The 23207-nt window shown below is 42.6% G+C and overlaps 1 protein-coding gene across 2 annotated transcripts in view; it reads left to right on the forward strand.

Moving 5' to 3' along the window:
• Positions 1-2436: 2436 nt before the first annotated feature.
• Positions 2437-23207, forward strand: part of nr6a1a (nuclear receptor subfamily 6, group A, member 1a) — a 124303-nt gene continuing 103532 nt past the window's right edge. For both annotated transcript variants that reach the window (XM_064354303.1, XM_064354304.1), the window contains exon 1: positions 2437-2716. In XM_064354303.1, coding sequence (XP_064210373.1) covers positions 2650-2716 — 67 coding nt within the window. In that variant the 5' untranslated portion in view covers positions 2437-2649. The remainder of the gene's footprint in view (positions 2717-23207) is intronic.

Raw genomic sequence — 23207 nt, forward strand, 5'->3', positions numbered from 1 at the left:
ACGTTGACTAAAATTTTCGCAGGTAACGGAAATAAACGTTACAATACAAATGCTGTGAAAGGCTTTTATTCTCACTATGGACGGGGTGTTATCTTTCAAGTAATGGTAGCACGGGGTAATGGCTTAATTTCACGATGTATTTGATTTATAAATAAAACAAAATAACAAAATTTGGCAGCTTCTACACATTTTCAAAAACCGATTAAAGAAAACAAATTGTATGAGGTTGTGGCATACTGTCATTGCTTTGTGAATGAAGGTACCCCATGAATCAAATGTCGCAAATCACCTCTTATTACCACTTCCCTCTTTCCCCTCAGCCAGATTCGGACAGTTCTGGCTGCATGCCCTTGAATTAAGAAGAGGGAGTTTCTCGCCATGAACTCCTTGCATTTTGCATTCAGTGGTTTTTCTCCAAATGACCTACCAGTCAACTGAAGTCTTCAAGTTTCTTGATTAATTTTCTGTGAGTCATTTTAGAAGTAAGCAGAATGTTCTTCCTTTAGAGCAATTCAGCTCAGCATTTCTCCTTTAATAAGACACAAATTTCTGTCTTCAGGGGAAATTTTCAGAGGATACTATTAAAAACAATGCATTGTCAAGAGATATTATGTGTCAACCTGGCAATTGAATGATATTGAGAATATATAGGAATGGAAATGTTTTGGTCTGAAATAGTCTACATTAGGCCATGGACCAAACTTTAAACTGCTAATTGTTTTTTTTTTTTTTTTAAATGAACACGTGTTGTTATATTAAGAACTGGCCACCAATCCTCAGTTAAGATCACCTCCATGTATTATACTTGTGAGCTTTGCCTTACATTATATCAATTACAAGTTTGGGTTTTGTTAAGAGATTGGAGTAAAGTTTATACTACATAAATAAAATAATACATGCTTTAAAATGGCTTGTGAGATAAAACAGGTAGAGTGAAAATAGCAGATTAAAGGCCTAATTTTGATAGTTTTTTACCAAGATAAAACCTGGTTGTTCTATTTGCAAATGTGCTGGTATATAAACGATCCTATCACCAGCTAATTTTATTTTTTCGCGAGTATCCTTACTAAATATCCCATCATCAAGCGGATAGTATAGAAGCAGACATAGCACAAAGCCCCATCTTGTTTCCATGTACATTTTCTGTAGGACTGCATAAATGAACATGAGTAGAAATGACTGACAGTCTGCATTAAATTAAGATTCAGATGGAATTGCGGCCCCTCAGAAATTGTAGTGAATTACTGAGTATTTTGAAAAAGGTTTGTAACAGTTATAAAAATCCTTTGTTCATAAAGTGTGAAGGGATCATATTGTCTGCCTTTCTAAAAAGGTTTGTTTATGAAATATGAATGGTAAGAGACAACTGCTTAATTCAGGGCCAAGGATGAAATTTACAGAATACTATCCAATTCAAATGAACAAACTTGCTCAATTCCCCGTTATTTCTCTGACATTTATTTACCCAAGATGGCCACCTTGTGGTGAAACTTAAAATAGCCCTTGGACTGATCTCTGGTCTATTCCTTGTGCATGCAATTAAGTGAGTGTACCTAAACCCAGTTTTGATAAAGAGTGCCAGGGATTCCTCAGTAGAATGGAGGGGGAGGGGGCGAGGATCAATTTTAAGAGCTTGTATCATTGTAATTACACAATTTAATATTCATATCATACAAAATAGCTGTGACTTATATCAACCCATGATGTAATTATTGCATGCTTTAGAAATGCTTCCATTGAGTTGTGTGTAATTGGCTGACTACATTGTGTGCTATGGTTGGTTTTGGAAAAATGTGTCAAATGTTAACCATTTTATTGGAGTGGGGTTGCTCAGATACTGGGTAGTCATTATAAGAGGCCTTGAGATAAAACAAACTGGGATCGCATTGTGCTTGGTAACAGAGTATTCAGTGTATCCTTGGATTATTCAAAGGAAAAGGAACTGGGAAAGTAAATACAATTAGGAACGGTTTACTGATAATAAGTTGAAACCGTAAGAGGAGGTTCCTGTTTGGTGGCACGGTGGAAGAAGTATGGAAGACTTGGTTTGATATAGAAGGCACAGAACACATTGACTTCTTTTTGGTTGTGTTTTTCGAAATTGTTTTTCGAAACATGTAAGGATTTTTTTTAGTTTGAATAAATTGCCATATTCATATGTAGTTGGTGTAAATTATAATAGTGTTTGTTTTTAAGTATTGTGTTTAAATTGGAGTAGGCCTACATTACAAGTATGTTCAATAGAATGTTTATGAAACAAACGAACAAATTACCAAAAAAACGAAAAACATGAATTCCAACAGAGGCTCCTGCAATTCTCTTTGCCGGAAGCCGTCTCTCCATCGGGAATCATTTACTGAGGAACTACAAAGAGAAATACAAAAGCATACAAAGCCCAAGATGCTTTAACGTGACCTGTAAGTACGTCATTACGTAAATGTTGTGGCTGTACGACGGGCTGTTTTTGTGGGTGTAAGAGCGTGGATATCTTTCTGTGTACTGACAGCAGTACGCATGGAGCAACGGAGACTCCGTCGAGCCTAATTGTAGGATCATTAGCCAGGAGAGATAGCTAGTTATTTAGAAGCATTAAAAATAACGATAGAGCTGCCCGAAGTGGAGGAGAGGGCGCCGTATTTAGAAAGGAGTATGGAGATAGAGAACAGGACAAATGGGTTCGAATATACTGAGAGAAATAACGTGAAGTCCGTCAACGGTAAGTCTGCATCCCTGTTCAATTATGTTTGCAATGAATATTTGATGCAAATTGCTATACCTTTCCACTGCATCAGGATTACGCTGTAAGTTAAGAAATTTGCTTAAGTTGCTTAAATAAGATGCGTTCGCCGAATATTTAATTCAGTAAATAGTGTATAGCCTATAGTTTATTATTCATGTGTTTTATTTATTTGTTTTATTTTGAAGTGTCATTTTAACGTGACAATGTAGCAACTGGAATAGAGTATCCATGTCATATTTTAAAGATGTCTTAATGCACTTGTTTTTCAACAAATACTTCATTATATTGTGCGCATGTTGTATGGTTTATGTGCTGCATCTTGAAAAAATAAAAAATAAAAGGAGAAAAACTGCCGAATTACTCTTGAGAATGTGCGCGTGTAATTAAAGTGCGCGTGTAACCCTTACTGGTTAATGGAGCATTGTTTGAGTTTAATTAATCCTTTTTGCACTTAAGAATGTTGCTGTATGTTTCCCTTGTCTTGCGTGTAAAAGTTTCATTTGGAGAGAGGAGGAATAGGAATGTTTTTATTTGGACGGGGGTAGTCAGTGGTCTTCGGGAGATCGTAAAAGGTGAACTTTTGAACTTGGGAGAAAGCCCTGAAGCAGTTAGGTATAGCAACAGATTCCTGTGAATCCCCTTACAAAAGATAAAAATGACCAGGAGTGGGGGCGAAAACCAGCAGCCAAAGATGCTTCGCTCCGTCAAAACTGCTCAGATGGCAAACAGCCGTTTGGATTGTGAAACGTGCTTGAACTGCTGTGTCATTGAAAATGAAGTGATTAGCTGCGGACAAAGAGTTGCTGGCATCTTACCAACAAAAGAAAAACAAAAAAACAAGCCCAACATAAAATTAAATTGCCACAGCTTGCTGTCCACCAGTGTCACGTTGAAACGTTAATTTTTTTTGGCCAAGTTTTCTAAGAGTAAACACTCCTTGAATGTGTCCTGTGCGTGGCATTTCAATCATCTTTATAGCTGTGCCTAAGATACGGTGAATAGTGAAACAGCTTAATCAAAGGTGTTGTGGAATGCATTCTTGTCTGTTATAACTAAACGAGTAATACCCCTTTATTTGTGAATGCTTACAATTCCCTGTTTCTCTCTAAGGAGAAATAAACCTCTATTGTTAACAGCTAACTAATATTGCCCTTTGTTTCAGGGAAGTGAGGAATACATTATTGTCTCAAACCCAGGCGCCAATGCCATACATCGGGGCCCGTTTGAATGGCTGTTGAGATTTATTGACATTCCCAAGACGAAAATACATTCCTTTGATCTTAGGTTAAAGGAAATAAATAGAATTTAGTATTTCAACTTATGTGATGTAAAGCGATGTGATGACGGCATGTTTTCTTTTAGCGGCTGTTTGAATGGTTGGCAGATTAATTAATTGCATCAATTAGGCTAATGCATTGGTTAAACAAACATTTTGTGAGCTGTTTGGACAGCAATATTGACAGGGAGAATAATAAGTGCTTGTTGTCTCACTGTACTTGAAATGCAACAAGCTGTAAGTATCCACTAAATAACTGAATTTAGCTGCTAGTACCGATTCTGAATAAACCGATTAGGCCTATTTCATTTGCATGCGCACATGAAAAAATGTGAGAGAATGATTATGCGACAAACCGCATTTTTCTTATTAAAGTAATTATCAGTCATATCATCCTGTTTTCATTCCACAAACTGCTTTGAAGCTTCAATTTTTAGATATGGCGAAAGAACACACCAAGAGCAACCCCATTGAATAATCTATCGGAATAGTAATTTTCTTTGCCTATTTCTTGAAGTAGCCTAAACCATTCACGTTCTTCCACCGGGGATAATGTGTGTGTTTACTCTTATATTGGATTGTTGGATCGTTATACATTTTATCATTACCATTACAGTATTTAGACGTACTTATTATTAGGATTATCAAAATAAATTTGGAATGTCCGCGTGCAGGCTATTTGATTTATGGCGCGGTGTCTCCAGGTTTCGATGGGGCTGTTCGTGACACTTGAACACGGAATGGTCGATGCCCTGCATTCTTTATCTATCAAATCTAAACATCAATGGTATGTTAATTTAGGCCATTGTTATGATACAGGATTAATTTAATAAAGCTCTCAAAACCTAAATATAATCTTAATTACTTGGGGTAATGGTGCGAAATAACATACGTGAGTTCTATAAACTCACGCACGCACGCTCTCTCTCTCTCTCTCTCTCGCGCGCACACACATGCACACAGGGAATATGCAATAAACATGATTTATTCCACTACTCGTATCCCTCAAAAAAAATGAGTTAAATAATTTAAAGCAACGAATAGTTAATCTTCGTATCATATTATTTACTTATGCGGACAATAGTATAATGCAATCTATGAATGCAATACATCTGTTATTCATTGCAGTTTTTCCTGCCTTACGATTTATCTAACTTTTCTCACACCGACGTAACCAGGTTTTGAGGGATTTACCTCGACCTGAATGCCAAATGACATTTTAAATAGCATTGCAGATAATGATCAGTTAAGATGTACAAAGTTATATCCTGAAATGCATTTCAATTAGGTTTGAATTAAAAATACTTACAATCTCCAATCGAATCAGAACTCTCTAATCGTATTACTTCCATTGTATTTTGTACAGCAATTAAGTTTGTGTCCGATAAATGCCAAAATACTAATGTTCTTGTAAATATAATGTTACAGGTAGAAATAACTACCCTTTTTAAAAATCAGTTTTCAATAAATAAAAATCTGAGTGACTTTTTCTAAGGTGTGGATTTATATATTCGCAGAGTTATGATAATGGAAGGTATCAAATAGATTCCCTCCAAATCAGTTATTGATAATACAAATATAAGAAATTGTTCATGCCAGACACAACAATTAATATGGTGTTTAATTTTGGGATGTTAAGTAAACGTGTGTAAACCTGTATAAATGTATGTTGTTTTATTCAGTGTAATTACATTTTTAAAATGAGTGATTGATAATAAAAGGAGTTGTCAGTAGGAAAGACTCTTGTGAGTTTTTTTTTTGTTGCCAAAGTTAAATACATGTGCAGAGTACTATATACAATGCATTTTTAATCACAGGTACATTACTCTAAATGGCAAAAGGCTTCTCTGATCAGTTTGGGCTCTTTGTCTGCTGGTGTCTTTGGTTGGTCGCTAAGGTACCGAGTCCAAGTCAAAATCTAATTTTCATAGATCTGGAAAGGCTAACCAGCACTAACATTGTTTAGCTGCAGATCAATTAAACATGTCTTTTTAAAAGTGATTACCCGTATAGAGGATTTAAAGTATTTATTGAAAACCATACATCAGAGGGTATGAGAGAGAATTTTTTTCCAGCAGCAATTGGTAGTGCAATTGATTTTGTCATTTTGGTTTGCTCTAGTTGGTCTTCACCATTCTCTGTATGTTTGACGAAGATGTCTTCAGTTGAGACAACACAATGGAGCACTTCACATTTATTTAAAGTGTTCTAATTACCCAAAATGAAAAGTTTTCTAATTTAGTATTTAGTAAAATTCTTTAAATAAACCCCACTTTATTTTTAGCTTTCTTTTTAAAACGGCAAATAGCATCTTTTATCATGGAAAAAATGGAGCCCTCCTTCAGCTGCAAGTGATTTGTCATGGTTTTTGTTCATACCCTTCTATCAAGGGTTTAACAAAACTATGCAATTGTTTTATTGAACTTTTCAGCATTAAGGGTTTTATGGCGGTGTTTTAAGGAATTTAAGATCAGTTCACACTTTTGCCAGTAGTAGGTGATTTCATTGATAAGTGATGTGATGTAATTGGATGTGATGTAACTCCACAGTGTGACGGTTGGTTGTGTGTAGAACCGCACCGTCCACGCGCGCGGACGAGGCGCGCCTGAGGAGAGAGCGCGGTGGCGGTTTGAGCTGAAGCGCGACACTCCGCTGCGTCTGGAGGAGTTGGGGACGTGCCGCTCTCTCCCTCCCTGGGGGTACAGTGCTGTGTGTGGGGGAGAGGGGGAGGGGGAGGGGGAGGAGGAGGGCGGCAGCTTCCCCCCATGCTGAGGCGCTCAATAATGATGGAAGAGTACAGTGGAGGAAGTTTGGCGCTGGGACGGGGGGTGGGGTAGGAGACACCGCCGGCAGGGTTCGGTCCCATCTGCTCTGGGTGGGAGAGGCGGGCAGTCATGTTCTCTGCCACGGTGCGAATCTCTCACCCAACCCTCACGTTGTTCAGGTTCCCGCTCTTTCTCAGGGTAGCACTGTATGGAACTTCTACTGTGCTGTGCTACATAATCATGCTTTAGTTACATTCAGTCGAATTATTTCTGTTTAAAATACGATTTAACTACGTACAAACTCATTTCAGTAATGAAAACTTTCATAATGACGTTGCTTCCAAATAGATTTCTGCAGCAGACCAAAGGGCATTTGTGTAGTTAGAATTTTACATTTGTATTTGCCTCGCAATTAACCTCATGCCATTTTAATTGGCAGGATTGTTTTTTCAGATGTTTAAAGTGATTTGAAATTGAGCTTAATTTTTGGAATCAATTTCATACACACCCCCATTAAACCTATGCTTAAATCTGAACACATATTCAATATATTTGTAAACTTTCCAGATTTTTTATTATTAAAGAATGCAGTCATCATATTGGCAATGGTTCCTTTTGTACATTTATTCTGGAACACTCCATTTTAACCCATCCTGGTTTTTCAGTGACCTCGTATCCTTGAAAAGCACTCTGATTATGAGCGTTTTGGCCACAGAACTGTATTGATTTTGCTTGATGGACTTTCTGCCATTTCTTCTCTCACATCAAAGTGTCATTGAAACTGCTGTCAGGGTTTTGATGATCGTTCCCCCCTCCTCTCTCTCTTTCTCTCTCTCAGTTTTTCTTTCTGAGAATAAAAGTTCCTCTTTCATTCTCCCTCTCTCACTCTGACTATTTATTCTTTACTCCCCTGCTTCCTTTTTTGTCTATTTCCACCTCTTCCTCTTTTATTTGTCTGATTCATTCCCTCTCATTTTATTTCACTCTATCTCTTTTTCTTTATTTTTTATTCTCTGTCTCTCTGTGGGTCTCATTCTCTCTCCCTTCCCATTCCACTCTCTGGTTCCCTGTCTGTCTCTCTTTCCCTCTCCCTCCCTCTTCTTTCTCTCTCGCTCTCTCTCTCCCTCCACATCTCTTATTCCATCTTCCATTCCATTTCTCTCTCCCCCTCTCTCTCTCTCTCTCTCTCTCTCTCTCTGCACATGAGCGATGGGCGGCTGGCTGTGAGGATCTTGAGAAGCCTCCTCTTCCTCAGGGGAAGGGCTGGTGTTGTGAAGGACACAGATGGCGTGAGCAGAGTGTTGCCGTGTGCGCGGGGGTATAGAGTCACCGCGTGGTCTGTACCGCGTCTGGAGTACGCCTCAATATTTTCGGGGTGTGCCGTCTGTGCCCTGGTCGCGAGCACTTCATTTGCTGTATACAGTATGTTCAGTTTGGGCACTGCGGGGCGGGGCGGGGGGGGGCGGGTGGGGGGTGCGTCCCCAATGGTGATACAGGGGTTTGAACTTGCCTGAGACTGAGAGTGAGGTCTGCACACGATGTGGGGTCGAGCGCTTCACACACAGGCCACCCAGTCGGCGGGGACCGTTTCCACAAGGCTTAATGTCACTCAGAAATAGCATGGCTTCCCTATGGTGCGACATGGCGGCTTGTCCTGGGGAGGCACATCAAAGTCCTTGAATTTCATCCGCAGAGGCATCGCATTACGGAAATCCCGACAAAATGGCGTGCTTCTCTCACCGACAGGAACGGCTTTGCAAGTGTATCTTGTATCTTTACAAGATCAAGTTTTAAGTTGCATTCCTCTCATATCTGGATGGTCAGTACCACAAAATCTGTAATCGTTTTTGAGACTGAAAGATTTCTCTTTTTTTTTTAATCGATGGTTGCTTTGTGCCTCAGTCTGTCCCCCCCGTTAGCAATGCGGAGGTGAGAGGAGAGGAAAACCTGTTGGCTCGGCTCGGCGCGGCGGTGGCGGTGGGGGAGGGAGGTTTGAAGGGTTGAAGATGCGCAATTGAAGGATCAATCCTGCTCCCAAGTCTCCGTCCTGCCACTGTACACAGAGCGCTGTTACCAGGCAACGCGCATTCTTGCGCTGATCTTGGGAAGGGATAAGGACACGGGCAGCAGGGGAGGGTGACGGATGCGGCCAGGTCTGGATAAAGGGCTGTGGAGAGCGCTGGAATCTGTACCGCGAGCAGATACCGGCACAGACGCAGTCCTGATGCGTATCAGCCGCTCAGGCGCGGCTGGGCTCTCCACGGTTGCCGTGGAGCCGTGACCCCCCCCCTTTGTAACCGCGGTGGTGTTGAAGCGGGTCAATGCGACACGCGCGATCTTTCCAGCGTCACATGTCGAGATGGCCGAACCCAGATTGATCTGAGCCGGGGATCAATGAGCCCTATCTCTGCTGGTTTCTGCTCAGAAATGTGGATTCGGCTGGAAAGGATCAGAAAGAACTGGTTTGGACTTGGTCATATACTTGTATATACTCACACAAACACACACACAGTCACACTAAAACTGTGCACACACACGCAGTCACACACTCTCTCTCTCAGACACACATGCACACACACACTCACACATTCTCTCTCTTTCTCTCTCACACTTAAACACACTTACACTCTCTCTCTCTCTCTCTCACACACACACACACACATTTAAATACTCTCTCATATAAACACACACACACACACACACACACACACGCTCACACGCGCGTACACACTCACCGGCATAGCCTTTGATTCCTCCCGCGTGACATTTTTGCGTCGCCTGCGACTCTCCAGATCAGGAATGTCGGCCAGTTGAGGTTTCCTTCGCTCGGGGTGACAGTGGCCGAGGCGTTCGCTGACCCCTGGGTGCCCGGGTCAGCGTTTACTGCCTGCGCCTGATCTATGGGCCGGGGCTGTCCTGCGCAGGGCTGGCGCTTCCAGCGCACAGACATTGTGTAGGACCCATACAGTTCACCAGAGATGACTCTCCAGGGGGAAGACCCATAAACAGCTGGTATTCAAATGCAGGGGGGGTTAGATGGTGTGGGGGGGGACAGAGGGTGATAAAGTGAGGGCAGAAGTGTTACTGTAAGGCGCTCGCTGGATGCAGTTGGTACAGTATCACCCCCTGCCTGAATGCTGAGGTGGGGGTTTTTTCTCAAGGGCCTGTGATATTCAGCAAGTTGACAAGCCCGGAGCTGTAAAATGGCTGCCATTTGAGTTTGATTCTGGGCCGGGGAGGGTGGGTTTACAGGCCGCTATAAAGGCCTGAACTTGGTGTGTAATGAAGCACTCTGGAGGCTAATCCCAGGCGTCCCACCAGGCCATTTACAGTGAGAACCTTGGAGATGCATGCGGAGGCGCTTCCTCTGCGGTAATAAACTGACAGTGCCCCAACACTTTGATAACCTGGAAGCTCACTGCTCTTTATCTCCTCTTTCTTTCATTCTTTCTTTCTCACCCCCACAATCTTTGGCTCTATTTCTCACTGTCCATCCTTAGCTCTTTTCCTCTCTCCTGCTCATTCTTTCTTTCTTGCTTTCTTGCTGCCCTTGGATGTTTGATGCCACCGTGTTGCAGCGGTTAACGACTTGAGTCTTTCTGCTTGGCCGAGGTGTTCAACTTGAATAGGTTCCATAAACGTACAGCTGAAATGAGTGGATAGCGTCCGTTTAAAAAAATGAGCTACCTGGACGGCAGTTACAATGTGCTTGAGGAAGAGAGACATTTACTGTTGTTAGCAGGTAACAGACACAGTGGAGCCGTGCCGGGGTCCTTAACATTTTTAGTTTATGTGCGGCCCGGCCAATTATTGTGCCAGTATGTTCAGCAGGTGCCGGACCCCTTGGCGGTCGGCTTCGGAACGAGCGGCATAAATTCCAGACCGGAACACCGGCGAAATTTCACAGTCAACAGCGAAAGGCTCACAGTCGCGTGCTCAGCGGCCATCGCCACTGGAATCTGCTAGCAATCTGGAGCGACCAGCCCCGGCCGCTCCTGGCATTAGCAGAGCACACACAGTGCGCCGGGGTGGGGGGTGGAGGGGGCTGCAGTGCGGCCTTCACTTCCAGCGGAAACCTCCTCCTTTTGAAGCAGAGCCACACTGGGTTAACGCGTTAATGTCGAATCATATAAATCAGACATTTTGCCTCCCTCGTTTTTAAAAAGGTTTGGGGTGTAATTTTACAGTAGCGGCCGGCGCCCTTTGTTATGCGCGCGCGTGACGCCGTAACCCCGAGCGGGTCGAGATGGCCCCCGGCTATTGGTCGTCAGAGTGTGGACTACGCTGGCCAGGCCAGAGGTTGTAAATCTCTGGCCCTTTTATGTTGAAAGGGAAGATGTCCCTTTGAGCTTGTCATTCACTGTGGTGGAATAACACCCCCCGCTCCCCCCTGCCCCTGACCAGGGCTTGACCCTTTGCCGAGGGGGAGATTAAAAGGACCGGGGTTGATAAGGAGCTGCACATGCAAGGTTAGCTCCCCCGCTCAGCAAAGGTATTTGCACACAAAAACCTGGGCCCAACTTTGAATGAAGAAGCGCTCTTTTTTTTTTTTAAGGAAAACTTGGTGAAAAGATGGTGATTTTTTTTTTTTTTTTTCAAGACTACCCCACCCCCCCAAGGAAAAAAACATGAACTATAAAATACTTTCTGTGTTTACTGGCCTTTTGTTTTTCTTCCGAACGCATCTGTTAGTCTCTTTTTCGTGCCTCGAAACGCGCGGCGTACACAGATGAACACGCGCGCGTCACTCAGGAGGCGATGACCATGGCTCCCCCCGTTCGGACCGAGCCCCACTTGTGAACTTGAGGCTGCAGCGGTGACAGACCGCTGTCTGAAAGAGAGTGACGCGCATTGTGAGGCCGGGAGCCGCGGTGGGGGGAGGAGGTGAAGGAGGAGGAGGAGGAGGAGGAGGAGGAGGCACAGAGCGGACATTGTGCCGCGCGGTATTACGAGGTGGCCAGAGGTCAGCGGCCGAGGTCAGGGGAGTGACTACCGGACAGCCTGTGGCTCTTGGTGTGCACTTCCACCTCAATCTGTGCGCGTTGCCACGGCTGCCACACGTAGCATTTAGAGAAGGCTGGGGGGGGGGGGGTGGGGGGGTGGGGCTGAAGTGCCGAGGTTAGCTGATTGGACGTGTGATTGATCTTCACAGATGAAGCTCTGGACTACATTAACGCAGGACTTTATGGATGTTCTGAATCACTCTTCTTCTTTACTACGTGCTTCACTATTCTCTCTCTCTCCATTTTATCTGTGTTCAAAATGTATTTTATGTCATTCCTTAATTACTTAATTAATCATTAATGAACAAATGGATCAATACAAGACCCAGGGTTAGCCTTTGGTTCAATAGATTGAGCAGCAACCAGGATGTCTTGGAATCTGAGGTTTTTAATGTGTGCTTTGACAAATGGTACAGGTTAAAGAAGACATGGAACACCTCATGTTAAAGTGAACACATGTTAAATTGTGTAGTTGTCAAATGTTCAATCGTTAATAAAAAAGGAAATCTGAATTTAGAGCTTTGTTTTTCACAAATATTTGTGACATAGAGAGACTGTGGACTTTTTATCAGATGTCTAACGTTATTCATTTACTCACTTTAACGACAGAATTCTATCAGAAGTATGTCATTATCTATATAGGAAGAATTGTAATTATGTTGTCTGCTAGAGTGTTAAAAATGAAATGGGGTTTGTGTTTGAGGAATTTTTTATCTTAGGGCTGATAGAATATTCTAGTTTAATGTTATGTTCAAGATGTGCTTTCCTGTCTCTGAAGTGCTGAGAAAGGGCCACTGATCACTGCTGTTTTTATACAAATCTGCGGCGGTTTCTCCATCCCATAATCAAGGAAATGTAGCGTTTTTTGCCCTAAATCAATGGAAGCTGCCTTTGGTGAACTTAGCGCTGTGCTTCAGTATTGTATGACGATCATTTCCCTTTGCAGAGTTTTCTATTAGGCAGCCTTCAGTCGCTAACAGGGGACGCAGTAAAGGAAGTCTAAAACTGTAAACACTTGAATCCATTAACAGGGTTATATTATCTTGTCTCAGTTGTTTTTCCATAAAATAAACATTTTATTTGTGTGGCTTCCGAGTAGCTCAGTTGGTAAAAGGCACTCGCAGGGTCCTATAGTCCTGGTTTTTAGCAGGGCTGTGTCTAGCATCGGCTGACCTGTCCGCAGTAGTGGATTTGTCACTCCAGAGCTAGGGTGGTGGTTTCAGGTAGAGCAGGTAGACCTTGACTTACTGCTGCATTATAATCATCCCAAGAACACATCAGGGACACTCACTCTAGCATTTGTCACCAAGACCAAGGGGTAGCATTTGGACACCCCTTGGTCTGGGGCTGTTTTTTGTGGCTAATTCCCTTGTTTCCAGTGAAGGAAAATCTTAATGCAATGACATTCTAGACTATTCTGTGCTTCCAACTTTGTGGCAACAGTTTGGGGAAGGCTTTTTCCTGTTTCAGCATGACAATGCCCCCGGGCACACAGCAAGGTCCACATAGAAATGGTTTTGTCGAGATTGGTGTGGAAGAACTTGACTGGCCTGCACAGAGCCCTGACCTCAATCCCATCCAACGCCTTTGGGATCAATTGGAAAGCCAAATGGGAGCAATGCTCCAGCGTCTAGTAAAAAGCCTTCTCAGAAGGGTGGAGCAGCAAACTCCATATTAATGCCAATAGTTTTAGATGATGTGTTGGATGTTAGGTGTCTACATACTTTTGGCCATGTAGCTTATATCAGGTTGTTAGGTGTTTTTAAAACAACAGGTATCTAATTGACCAATAGAGGGAGTCTGATTAGATTTGGCTTGTATTAATGAGACTAAGGCACAGCTACCCAGTCCTGTTCCTGGAGATCTGTTGGTTTTCATTTCAACCCTAATTTGGCGCACCAGATTTAGCTATTTAGCAGCTCAGTGCGATCTCTAGCTGTTGAATGACGTGTGTTTTGCTAGGGTTTGGAGTGAAATCCTAAAGGACAGTAGAAGAGGGTTGGGCAGCCCAGGACTAGGGTGTACAAACTGATTTTGTTTGCTGTGCCTGAAAATAGCAGGCTATAGAATTAACACAATTTAAAAAGTGAAGAATAATTTATGTATTTAACCTTAAAAGAATCTCCTTTAATTAATGAGCTGTGTAGTTGAATACTTTAGATCATCACATGATGTAATGAATTTATACACAGTACATTATTATTATTATTATTATTATGCACAGTTTTAAAATGGGTTATCCTACTGTTTGATCGACAAGATAATGATTTAGACTTTTTTGGAAATCTTTTGGGGGCAATTATGCTTATCAAGCCTATAATGCTTGTTCATTCAAATGAACCCGGACTGACTGAGCGATTGTAATCTGGGACATTTTGAAAATAACATTGATGGTGATGTATGTTTTATTTAACACTTTTCTGAAATATAGATGGGTTGTTCTCTCTCTGTGAATTACACTCCATTTAGTATTAAAATATGTGTCACGTCGTGTATCATCATATGAATTTGCCTTTTCATTTCTGTGTGTGATGGTGCGATGTCTTTGGAAATGGTCCTGATTCCCATCTCTGGGGACCTTTTGTATTTATAATTAATTTCAGCCTTGCCATTTTTGTTCCATTGTGCCACTTGGGAGCATAAGGCTAATGATAGCCTTGAGTACAGTCGGGACGCAAACACATTTGCAACATAAAAGGTGGCGAATGTAAAACAGTGACACGCGGGCTCTATTCAAACACTGAGCGTAGGATTCAAGCTAGCGTTGCGCGCTTTCCACTTCCTTCATTTCTTGCCATTTCTTAACGTCAGCTGAAATGAAGGAAAACTGTTTTGTTTTGAAAATACATATAACGGCTGCAGGAAGCTTCCAGTTGTTCAGTTTACTGAAATTGAAGGACAAAGGGCATTGTAGTTAGGCTGAACAGATGCCCAAGTTGTTCTGGTTTCTTCTTGAAAGAACTTTTCAGATGCGACAGGAAGGAGGGTTGAGAGAGTGACGGAGCAGCAATTGTCTGCCCGTGGACGTTTCCTTTTACTGTATTTCTGCAGGGCGGACAGCTTTCCCCTCTCCCTCCCCCGTGCATCGCTTTCCTGTGTCGCAGGTTTGGGTGGGCACCGCCTTTTCTTTTCACGGAGCCCCTCTTCCAGACCGACAGGTCGCCCCTCTTGAATGGGGTGATTATCTGGGGATAAGAGTTTTTTTTGTCCCAATTTTTTAATCTGATCGGATGTCCCATTACCTTAAAGACCCGGTGCATTCCAGCCGCGAGGGACTGGACCTGCTATGTCCCAATCCGTGCCAGTTTTGGTGGTGCAGTTCCTTTGAGGTGGGCGGTAGCTGTGTGGGTGGAATCGGTCCAGAAGCAGACTGTCTTCCTTTCCCTAGGGGGGGGGAGCGTTTGAGTTGCCGTCGATTCGCCGCAACGGGTGCACAAACTGAGCTGGACTTTTCTTCAGGGTGGCACTGGCCCACCCTCTCCGAAGCGGGCCTGTGGGACATCTGCTGCTCCGGAACTCTAAAGCTTCCCCGTGACGGACGGAGAACCCTTAAAGACGCGCCCCAGTCCCGAGGAACAGAACTAAATGAGCATTGCCTAAAGTCAATTCAACTGTGACACCATTCCGGCTCTTCATGGGAGATGATAAATTATTTGCTGTAATGTAGTGGAAACAAAGATCCGTCTATGCCCTCCTCCCTCTTCCCTCCCCCATTTGCCATTTTCCCATTGTGCTGAATGGGAGACTTCCCTTGCCATATTCCACAGAATATGAGAAAATGTTCCGTTTATGATTTAGCTGTAATTTCTCTTTGTTCGTTGGCTATTTTGGTTCTTTTCATTATCTGTCCGTTGTTATTTCTCGCCTCTGGGAAGGAATTTTGTGTAGAGTCTTGGAGGAGGCGAGGGTAAAAGTTCAGGCTGCGGGGAAGCAGAGTAGGGAAGGGCACGACACTTCAGGTGAATGTAGAGAGCTGTACGACGCAGCAGATCCGTTTTACGCACAAGATGAAGAGGGCGAAAGGGAGACGGACAGACATCGAGGGAAACGATTCTACCTTCTGCGAAGGCCCGCCTTTGTGGCTTACGGTGACGAGCTGAAATAAATCACCTTTCCAAAGACAAAGAGGGCAGAGGGATGTTTTTATTCCCCCTCTCTCTCCGTTTTTAAGTGCATCCTGTTCCATTTCCTCTCTCTCCCGCTTTGATAATAGAGGCAGCCGGAGAGAGCCGCTCCGCAATCACTTCATCATTTTCCAGCTGCTGTCTCACCTCCGCCACCCCGGTGACGCATACGCTCCAGCCGCGCGCGAAACAGCATGCCTATCGCGCACACAGTCCACCGAGCCGCTCTGATGCACGCGCTCCACGTGTTTTACTCACACTACACGCTCACTGCCTGTATGCTCACACTCCCCTCGCACACATGAACACGCTACATGTGATGCACCTAATATAATATATCTCACACATACACACACTCACACACATGTATACACGCACACACCCATACAGGCAAACGCACACACAATCTCTCTCCCTCTCTCTCTTTCTCTCTCACACACACACTCACTCTCTCTCACTCTCTCTCTCACACACAAGCTCTCACTTAAACTTATACACACACCCACACAATATGTCACTCACACATACACACACTCACTCACACACACGCTCTCACTTACACTCACACACACACATGCTCTCACTTACACTCACACACGCACGCACATACACACACACAATCTCTCACTCAGACTCGCACACACACACACACTCACACACACACACACTCTCTGTCACACACACACACACTCACGCACAGGGCCAGGCCTGTTGGTATGAAACGCGATAGAGATATCATTCACTTAGCGGGCGAGATAAGGGCAGCCGGACAGGTAGGGGCCTCCGTGCTCATATGACAGGGCCCGGTGCTCCTCCGCTGCCCAAGCGGAACAGCGGCCATCTGGGGCGGACAGTGATGGAGTGATGTGGGGGCTCGGAGGTGGGCTGGCAGAACGGACAGAGTTACACTCTGCCACACAAGCGCCGCCCGCCTACAGCGGTGTCATCGGTCTCCCACCGCGCTGGCTACCCCGCGTCCTCCACACCTCCTCTTTCTTCCCTCTAATGAGCCCCGGGCTTAAGGACGGGAAGCGTGCGCCTGATTCATCGTTAAACATTTATATATCAGATATTTACACGTTGTGGCTTCTTACGTTTTTCTCATTTTAGTACGGTTCTCAGAAGTTACAAAATGGCAGTTTCCCTGACTGTGGTTGGTTATCCGCTGTTGTTGCATTTCGTGAATATACTGAAACGCCGCAGATAACAGTGCCGAGGTCATGCATTGGCTTCCCTTCCGAGGTTTGCCCTTGTCCTTAATGGACACACAATCCTGCTATTAGTGGTTTTTCTTTGTTTTTTCTTTATAACCGAAAATCAATAGCAAACATGCTACAGTGAACTATGAGAAATGGCTGAAGTAAAACACAATAGTGCTGCTGAGTGGTAAAATAACTTGCACATGAATCGGGCTGAATGCCTTTGAAACTCTCCCTAGCAGAACAAAAAGGATTTCTATTCTTTTTGATAAAAAATAGCAGAGGGCATCTTGGTTAACAATAGTAACGGTTACAGTAACTATAGTGTTGGTAATGTTTTTTTCATATGGCAGCACAGGGCTCAGTCATCTGAAAAATAAACACCCACAAAACACCTAATGCCTAATGAACTAATGAAGGCACTACAACCTTGACAGATTCCTTATTTTGCCTCATTTCAAGAGGCAAAGTAACTAATGTAGCCAACTAGCTAAGCAAACCTGATATTTTGAAAATATAAATGTTTTTTTTCAAAGACACCTCAATTGTATAATTAAAATAAATATATTTTAACCTCACGTATGATTATATCTGGAATGTTTTTTTTATTTTATTTTATTTACATATAGCAAAGCTAACAGCTCATTAGCCTGCGTGAGGATGGATGATAGTTGTGGCCCAGTGTTACATTATTTGGAATGTCATTAATTTGCTTTGCATGTGAGCCAAATCTAATTTTTAAACCTGTTTTAATGGTTACGAAGTGAGAATTGGTGTCATTACCAATGAGCAAAAAGCACATCTCTAACAGCTAGCCTACTTGTTGTTTTATCATTACGAGTTTTTGTGCAATCCCAAATAGAACAGTGGTTATTCATTTTCATCAGTGGGAAAGTTCTCATTTTGTAAGCCAATCAGAGAAGACTGGTGCAAATATCTGGAAAAACTAGCTTTCACTTATTTCCATTGTCATTTATTCCAGTGGATGGGGTGGACTTCCAGGTTGGATTAGTTTATATCTTCTTTCCTGAACGTGTCCTCATTTTGCCTGCTTTGTCTTTGAATGGAATGCTGTTCCGCAAAATTCAGGAATTCAGTGCTGGGGGACGTAACCTGACGCACGGCCAAAGCCAAACGCAAGGTTCCCCAGAGCAAAGTGAGGGCTGGGGGAGCGTTTGCCTGTTGCTCTGTGTGGATGTATATGGGGCTCTGTGGAATCTATATATTTTCTGATTGAATGAATTTATTACATTGTTTCGAATTGTTTCAGATTTTTTAGGTTCATACCAAAAAAAAATGTTTATTCAGTTTTTATAATGGCCTGTGCAAAAGCTTTTATAAATGCTGTTATATAGGCTAACCAGTACACTACGTTTACAACTAATATAACATTAATCATTATTTAAAAAGTTTTAAAAGAATGGATTATGATTATAAAAAGTTACAGAATGTTCTTGTCATCATTGATCGTTGATGTTATTTTTGGTATTTTATTCTGTGAAAGTGCTGAATAATTGGCAGAAGGCCATTTCTTACTCCAGTTTGAATTCTTTTTTTCAAATCAAGTTAGTCTGTTCAGACAGTTTCATGTCCCCCTTACACTAGGAATGGTCTTGATCTTTTCCAGCTTTTCAAGTTGGATATTGCCTTCACACTGACCAAAATCTGTGGCAAACATCTGCTCCGATAACATTAGGTGTTCTCCGATGTTTCTGACACTTGTCTTGAGAGAACTCATTATTGTCATTAACTCACATTTTTGTAATTGGGTTTTTGGTCTTTCGGCAGTTAGTAATTGTACCCTTACCTGTCAAGTAACCAGAGTGCTTTGGCCCTTTAATCTGCTCAAAATTGCAAAAGAAGACCAATCATTTAAGTTCCACTTTGAATTGCAATTTTATAGTGTATTTGCTGCTTTTTTTGGAAAGCATTGACATAGCACTAAGTTTGTGTTTGTCAGTCAGAAGTCAAAGAGTATCAAATGTTGCTTGGATAATGGAAAATGGTAAGACATGGAAAAGGTAACTCATTTCAGTTAATTGTTAGGCTAATTGTTCAAAAATACAAGTTTTAAACATTCTAATTACATGGTTAACCTCAACAGTAGAATTTGTGTATTGGCTCTAAAGAAAACAGGAGGAGGACAGACAGAAGTGGAATTGATTTCACAGGGAGCCATCCGTTATGTAATGTTACCGTTTCTTTGAATCGAATCAAGCGGGATCTGGCGTTTAGAAGAACAGCAGCAAAGACCTGCTTCGTTCGCACCCGGGTTAAACCTGCCTGCTCCCCTGCAGTCTTACAGTGAGCACCGTAGAGACCGTAGCCTTTGCTGCCTTCCCCCATTACAGTACAGAGATGGGCAGTACAGCTGAGCGCTGTGCGACATGCCCTTCTCCCAGTCCCCTGCTCGCTGCTGTAATGACGTGGAGAGGTTTCAGCATTTTGTTTTCGCATGTGTGTTAAATGTGCCCAGGGTTGCAGGGGCTTTAGGGGTGAAAGGTTAAAGACTGCCAGCTTCTTTGTCACCACACAATGGACCATAGAGGAGGTGCGGGCAGCATGGGCGGCCAGCAGCCTGCCCTGCCTCAGGCTCTAATGGTCAATCTGGGGGTCAGAGGGATTAGCCGAGGACTGCACAGCAGAGCTGGTGCAGTTACCCCCCCCCCCCAAACAGCAGCATCCCACAGCTCTGTCCCTGTGGTTGTACCTCACTCTCAGATAGATTTATGCTGGGTTGCACTGTCCCAAACCCAGTTCTGTATGTATTGTCTTTAATATTGCCATTATTTCATTCTGTAGAAATAATCTGGGTGCACAGTAGATTCAAATGGGATGTTTTATGTGTTTTATATATATAAATATAACCATCATATGAGAAGTTTGCAGGATGTGTCAAGACATTTTAGAAGGCCATTCCAAATTTAAGTAAATTTCATGGTAATTCACTGGATTACACAAGTAATTCAATTAAACTAAAGCAATCTTTGTAACCCCTTTGCTAATTAAATTAAATTATGACCATCAATGCTCCACTATATCATTTTCTTAACCAACCAGTAATTCAGTGACTCGTTCTGTATAAGAACTTTTATTTGATTGTGGCATTGTGTGCTTGTAGGAACATTGTGGTGACTACTTTGCTCTAATGGAAAGGTTCAGTATGTGTGAGATTCAACAGGGCTAGCTGCAATCAAGCCTGGCTCTGTTCAATCAGCTGAAACGAATTATCAATTAAATTGAGTTAATTGATTGATTGGATTGATTGTGATACATTAGACTGATCAATTATGCAGGTATAAACCAATACAAAAGGGAAGGTAATAATTATTGCTTGTTTATCTCAAATGATAAGTATTTCTTCATTTTTGTTTTATGTTGATATTTCATTACATATTACATTTATTATGCCTAAAACAGACATTTTGTGCATTAGTTAGTATTGTATTAGTGGTCAAAATCTGAAATGTAGTGGTTCCATAATTTTTGCCAGTATTGTATGTTTAGGATGTAATTTAAATGCTATTTAAATGATAACTATTTGCATATAGATTCAATTATATATGGAATGCACATACTTAACTGATGCAGAGTCATGGCCACCGCTGCAGTCATGTAGCTAATGCCCTGGTTCTCAGAACATACTGTAGAGCAGCGGTGTCAAACTCGTTGCCATGGAGGGCCGTGTGTATGCAGGTTTTCATTCCAACCAATTAATGCTGCCTTAATTGAGTCCAATTACTCATTCAGCCATATGCGTTTAACTGCATTGAAGCACAGAATATAAGAACATTTTTATTTAGACAATGTGGGTCACCATAGACGTCGGGTCACCATTGTGCACAAACCTGCATCCCTAATTCAGCAAATAATTTAACTAATTATATAATCAAGATCTGAGGCTGGAATGAAAACCTGCATACACACGGCCCTCCATGGCAACGAGTTTGACACCACTGCTGTAGAGGGAGATACCACAAGCCACAGTCCATAAGCACTCCTGCCCTCGACCCGTGTACAAATCCCCCCATTCGGTCGGGGGTTCGAGTCTCAACCTCTCTTTAACCCTCTCTCTCTAAGCAGAAATTCTCATATATATTTTTATGGGTAAGCAGAGTATCTACTCCAAATAAAATAAAAACACTGAAAAACACAAGGGTGTTGATTTTATAAATGAAAATGTATAAATGATGAAATGGTAGACAAATTCAAATACAACTAATTTCCATCTCCCACTAGCCCAGTCATTATGTTAGTCACCATTACATTCCTTCAGCAGGCTCTGACTCAGTGTGACCGTTGGAAATTGTCAAACCTTCAAAAGCAAACTTTGTTGCATAAAAATGCCGCTAATGGTCATTAGTGACTAATGACCACATTGCCCTGAAGTAAAAAAGCAGAAGCATAAGGTTGACCAGTGCATAAACCAGTACTGTAATTGTGAAAGATCAATAATCAATAATTGCGGAGCCCAGTGTCTGGTTGAAAATGCTTGCACATCATAAAATAATAGTTGTTATGTTATGCCTTAAAGATGGAACAGTCTGTGTATTAACTCTATGGAACAGTCTGTGTATTAACTTTAGCTTTTGTTCTGATTTTTAATGCACATGTCAAAATTAATATTTAGAAAATTTGAAATGATGAATTTTGTATAACTGAAATCAAAATGTAAACAATTTTTCACCTGTCGTGTGTTGCCTATTTGTGCATTTATGTTTTGTACATTAGATATGCCTTCTGCATGTTAATGGTGTACAGTGTATGAATGTCCGTGTAGATTATAAGGGTCTTTATTTTTGTGTTGTAAGATTATTATTTAGTTTATTATGCTTGGACCTGGGAGGAAGTGTGTATTTCCCTCTGTGTGGTGTGTGTGTGCATCAGGTTGTTTTTGTGTTTGCGCCTGTGGACATTATTTATTTCTCTTTTACTGAATGTGTCCGTGTCTACCCAAGTTTGTGTCAAATATGTTTCTCTTCCATGTGTATAAGAATGAATAGTCATTACCTTTGCATGAGTGTGCATGTCTGTCTTTCTATACATCTGCATGCACATTTTTACACCAGTGTCGTGTGTGTGTGTGCGCGTGCTTGTGTGTGCCAAAGTGTTTTGTGTGTGTCTATAAGTGTGTGTGCTCGGGGGGGAACATATGCTGCTGTTCAGTGGAGTGTGTAGGCGGCGGATGGCGTGTGTCAGGTCAGAGACCTGCAGCTGTCGGCGGTGGGGGGTGGGGGGGGGGCAGGGGGTGGGGGGCAGCATGGGGAGGTGTGGGGTGGGGTTGGACTTACACTCTGACAGTGCACCCTACACAGTAATTGATGATTGGACCCTGAATGAATGAATGAGTGAGTGAGCGAGGGGGTCTGTTATTGGGGACACCAGTGGCCAGCTCGGGACTGAGCGCAGGCAGAGCAGGGCATAGATTCAGAGCAGTCTCATGTGCTAGTCACACAGAGGGAGGGGGAGACTGCCGCTGCACAGACAATCAACATGCTGGGTGAGTCTGCACGACTGCAGCTGTATTCAGGGGAACTATAATTCCCATAATTCCAGTGCTGCCATGCATTATATCCAAATGGGGACCGCATGGGGTAGGTGTGGGGATTGTAGTTGATGCTCAGTGTCTGCTTACTTATTTATACATGCAATATGTTACTGCTGTGTAGTGAATTTAGATTGTAAGTGTGCTGTGTTAGCGCCACAGTTTCTAAACCTGTGTTGAAATTGGTGAAATGGTGCGAGCCGTGTGGTGCAGTCTGTAGGGCGGCTGACTCAGCCACATGCGATTCCCCCCTGTGCAGGTGGGGGTTTGAGCCTTCTCAGCTGTTGTCCATTCTCTATCTGTAACCCTCTCTGCTTTCTACTTCTCTAAAAGAGAAAAAACTGGAAAAAAATGAATGGAGGGCACTCTTCTTTATTAGAAAAGAAAAGATTGAAAAGGTGTTGTTTAGGAGCGCTCGTAGTGTGTGCTGGCAGGAATAATGGTTGCAGTGCATTTTTAGCTCGGCGCCATTCGTTCAGTTTGTTTATGTCAATTCAGGAACTGTTGTGTGAGCTTTTGTGGCGCTTGTCCATCTGTGGTGAATTGAAGGTAAAT

This window comes from Anguilla rostrata, chromosome 10 (assembly GCF_018555375.3).
Source record: "Anguilla rostrata isolate EN2019 chromosome 10, ASM1855537v3, whole genome shotgun sequence".
NCBI lineage: Eukaryota > Metazoa > Chordata > Actinopteri > Anguilliformes > Anguillidae > Anguilla > Anguilla rostrata.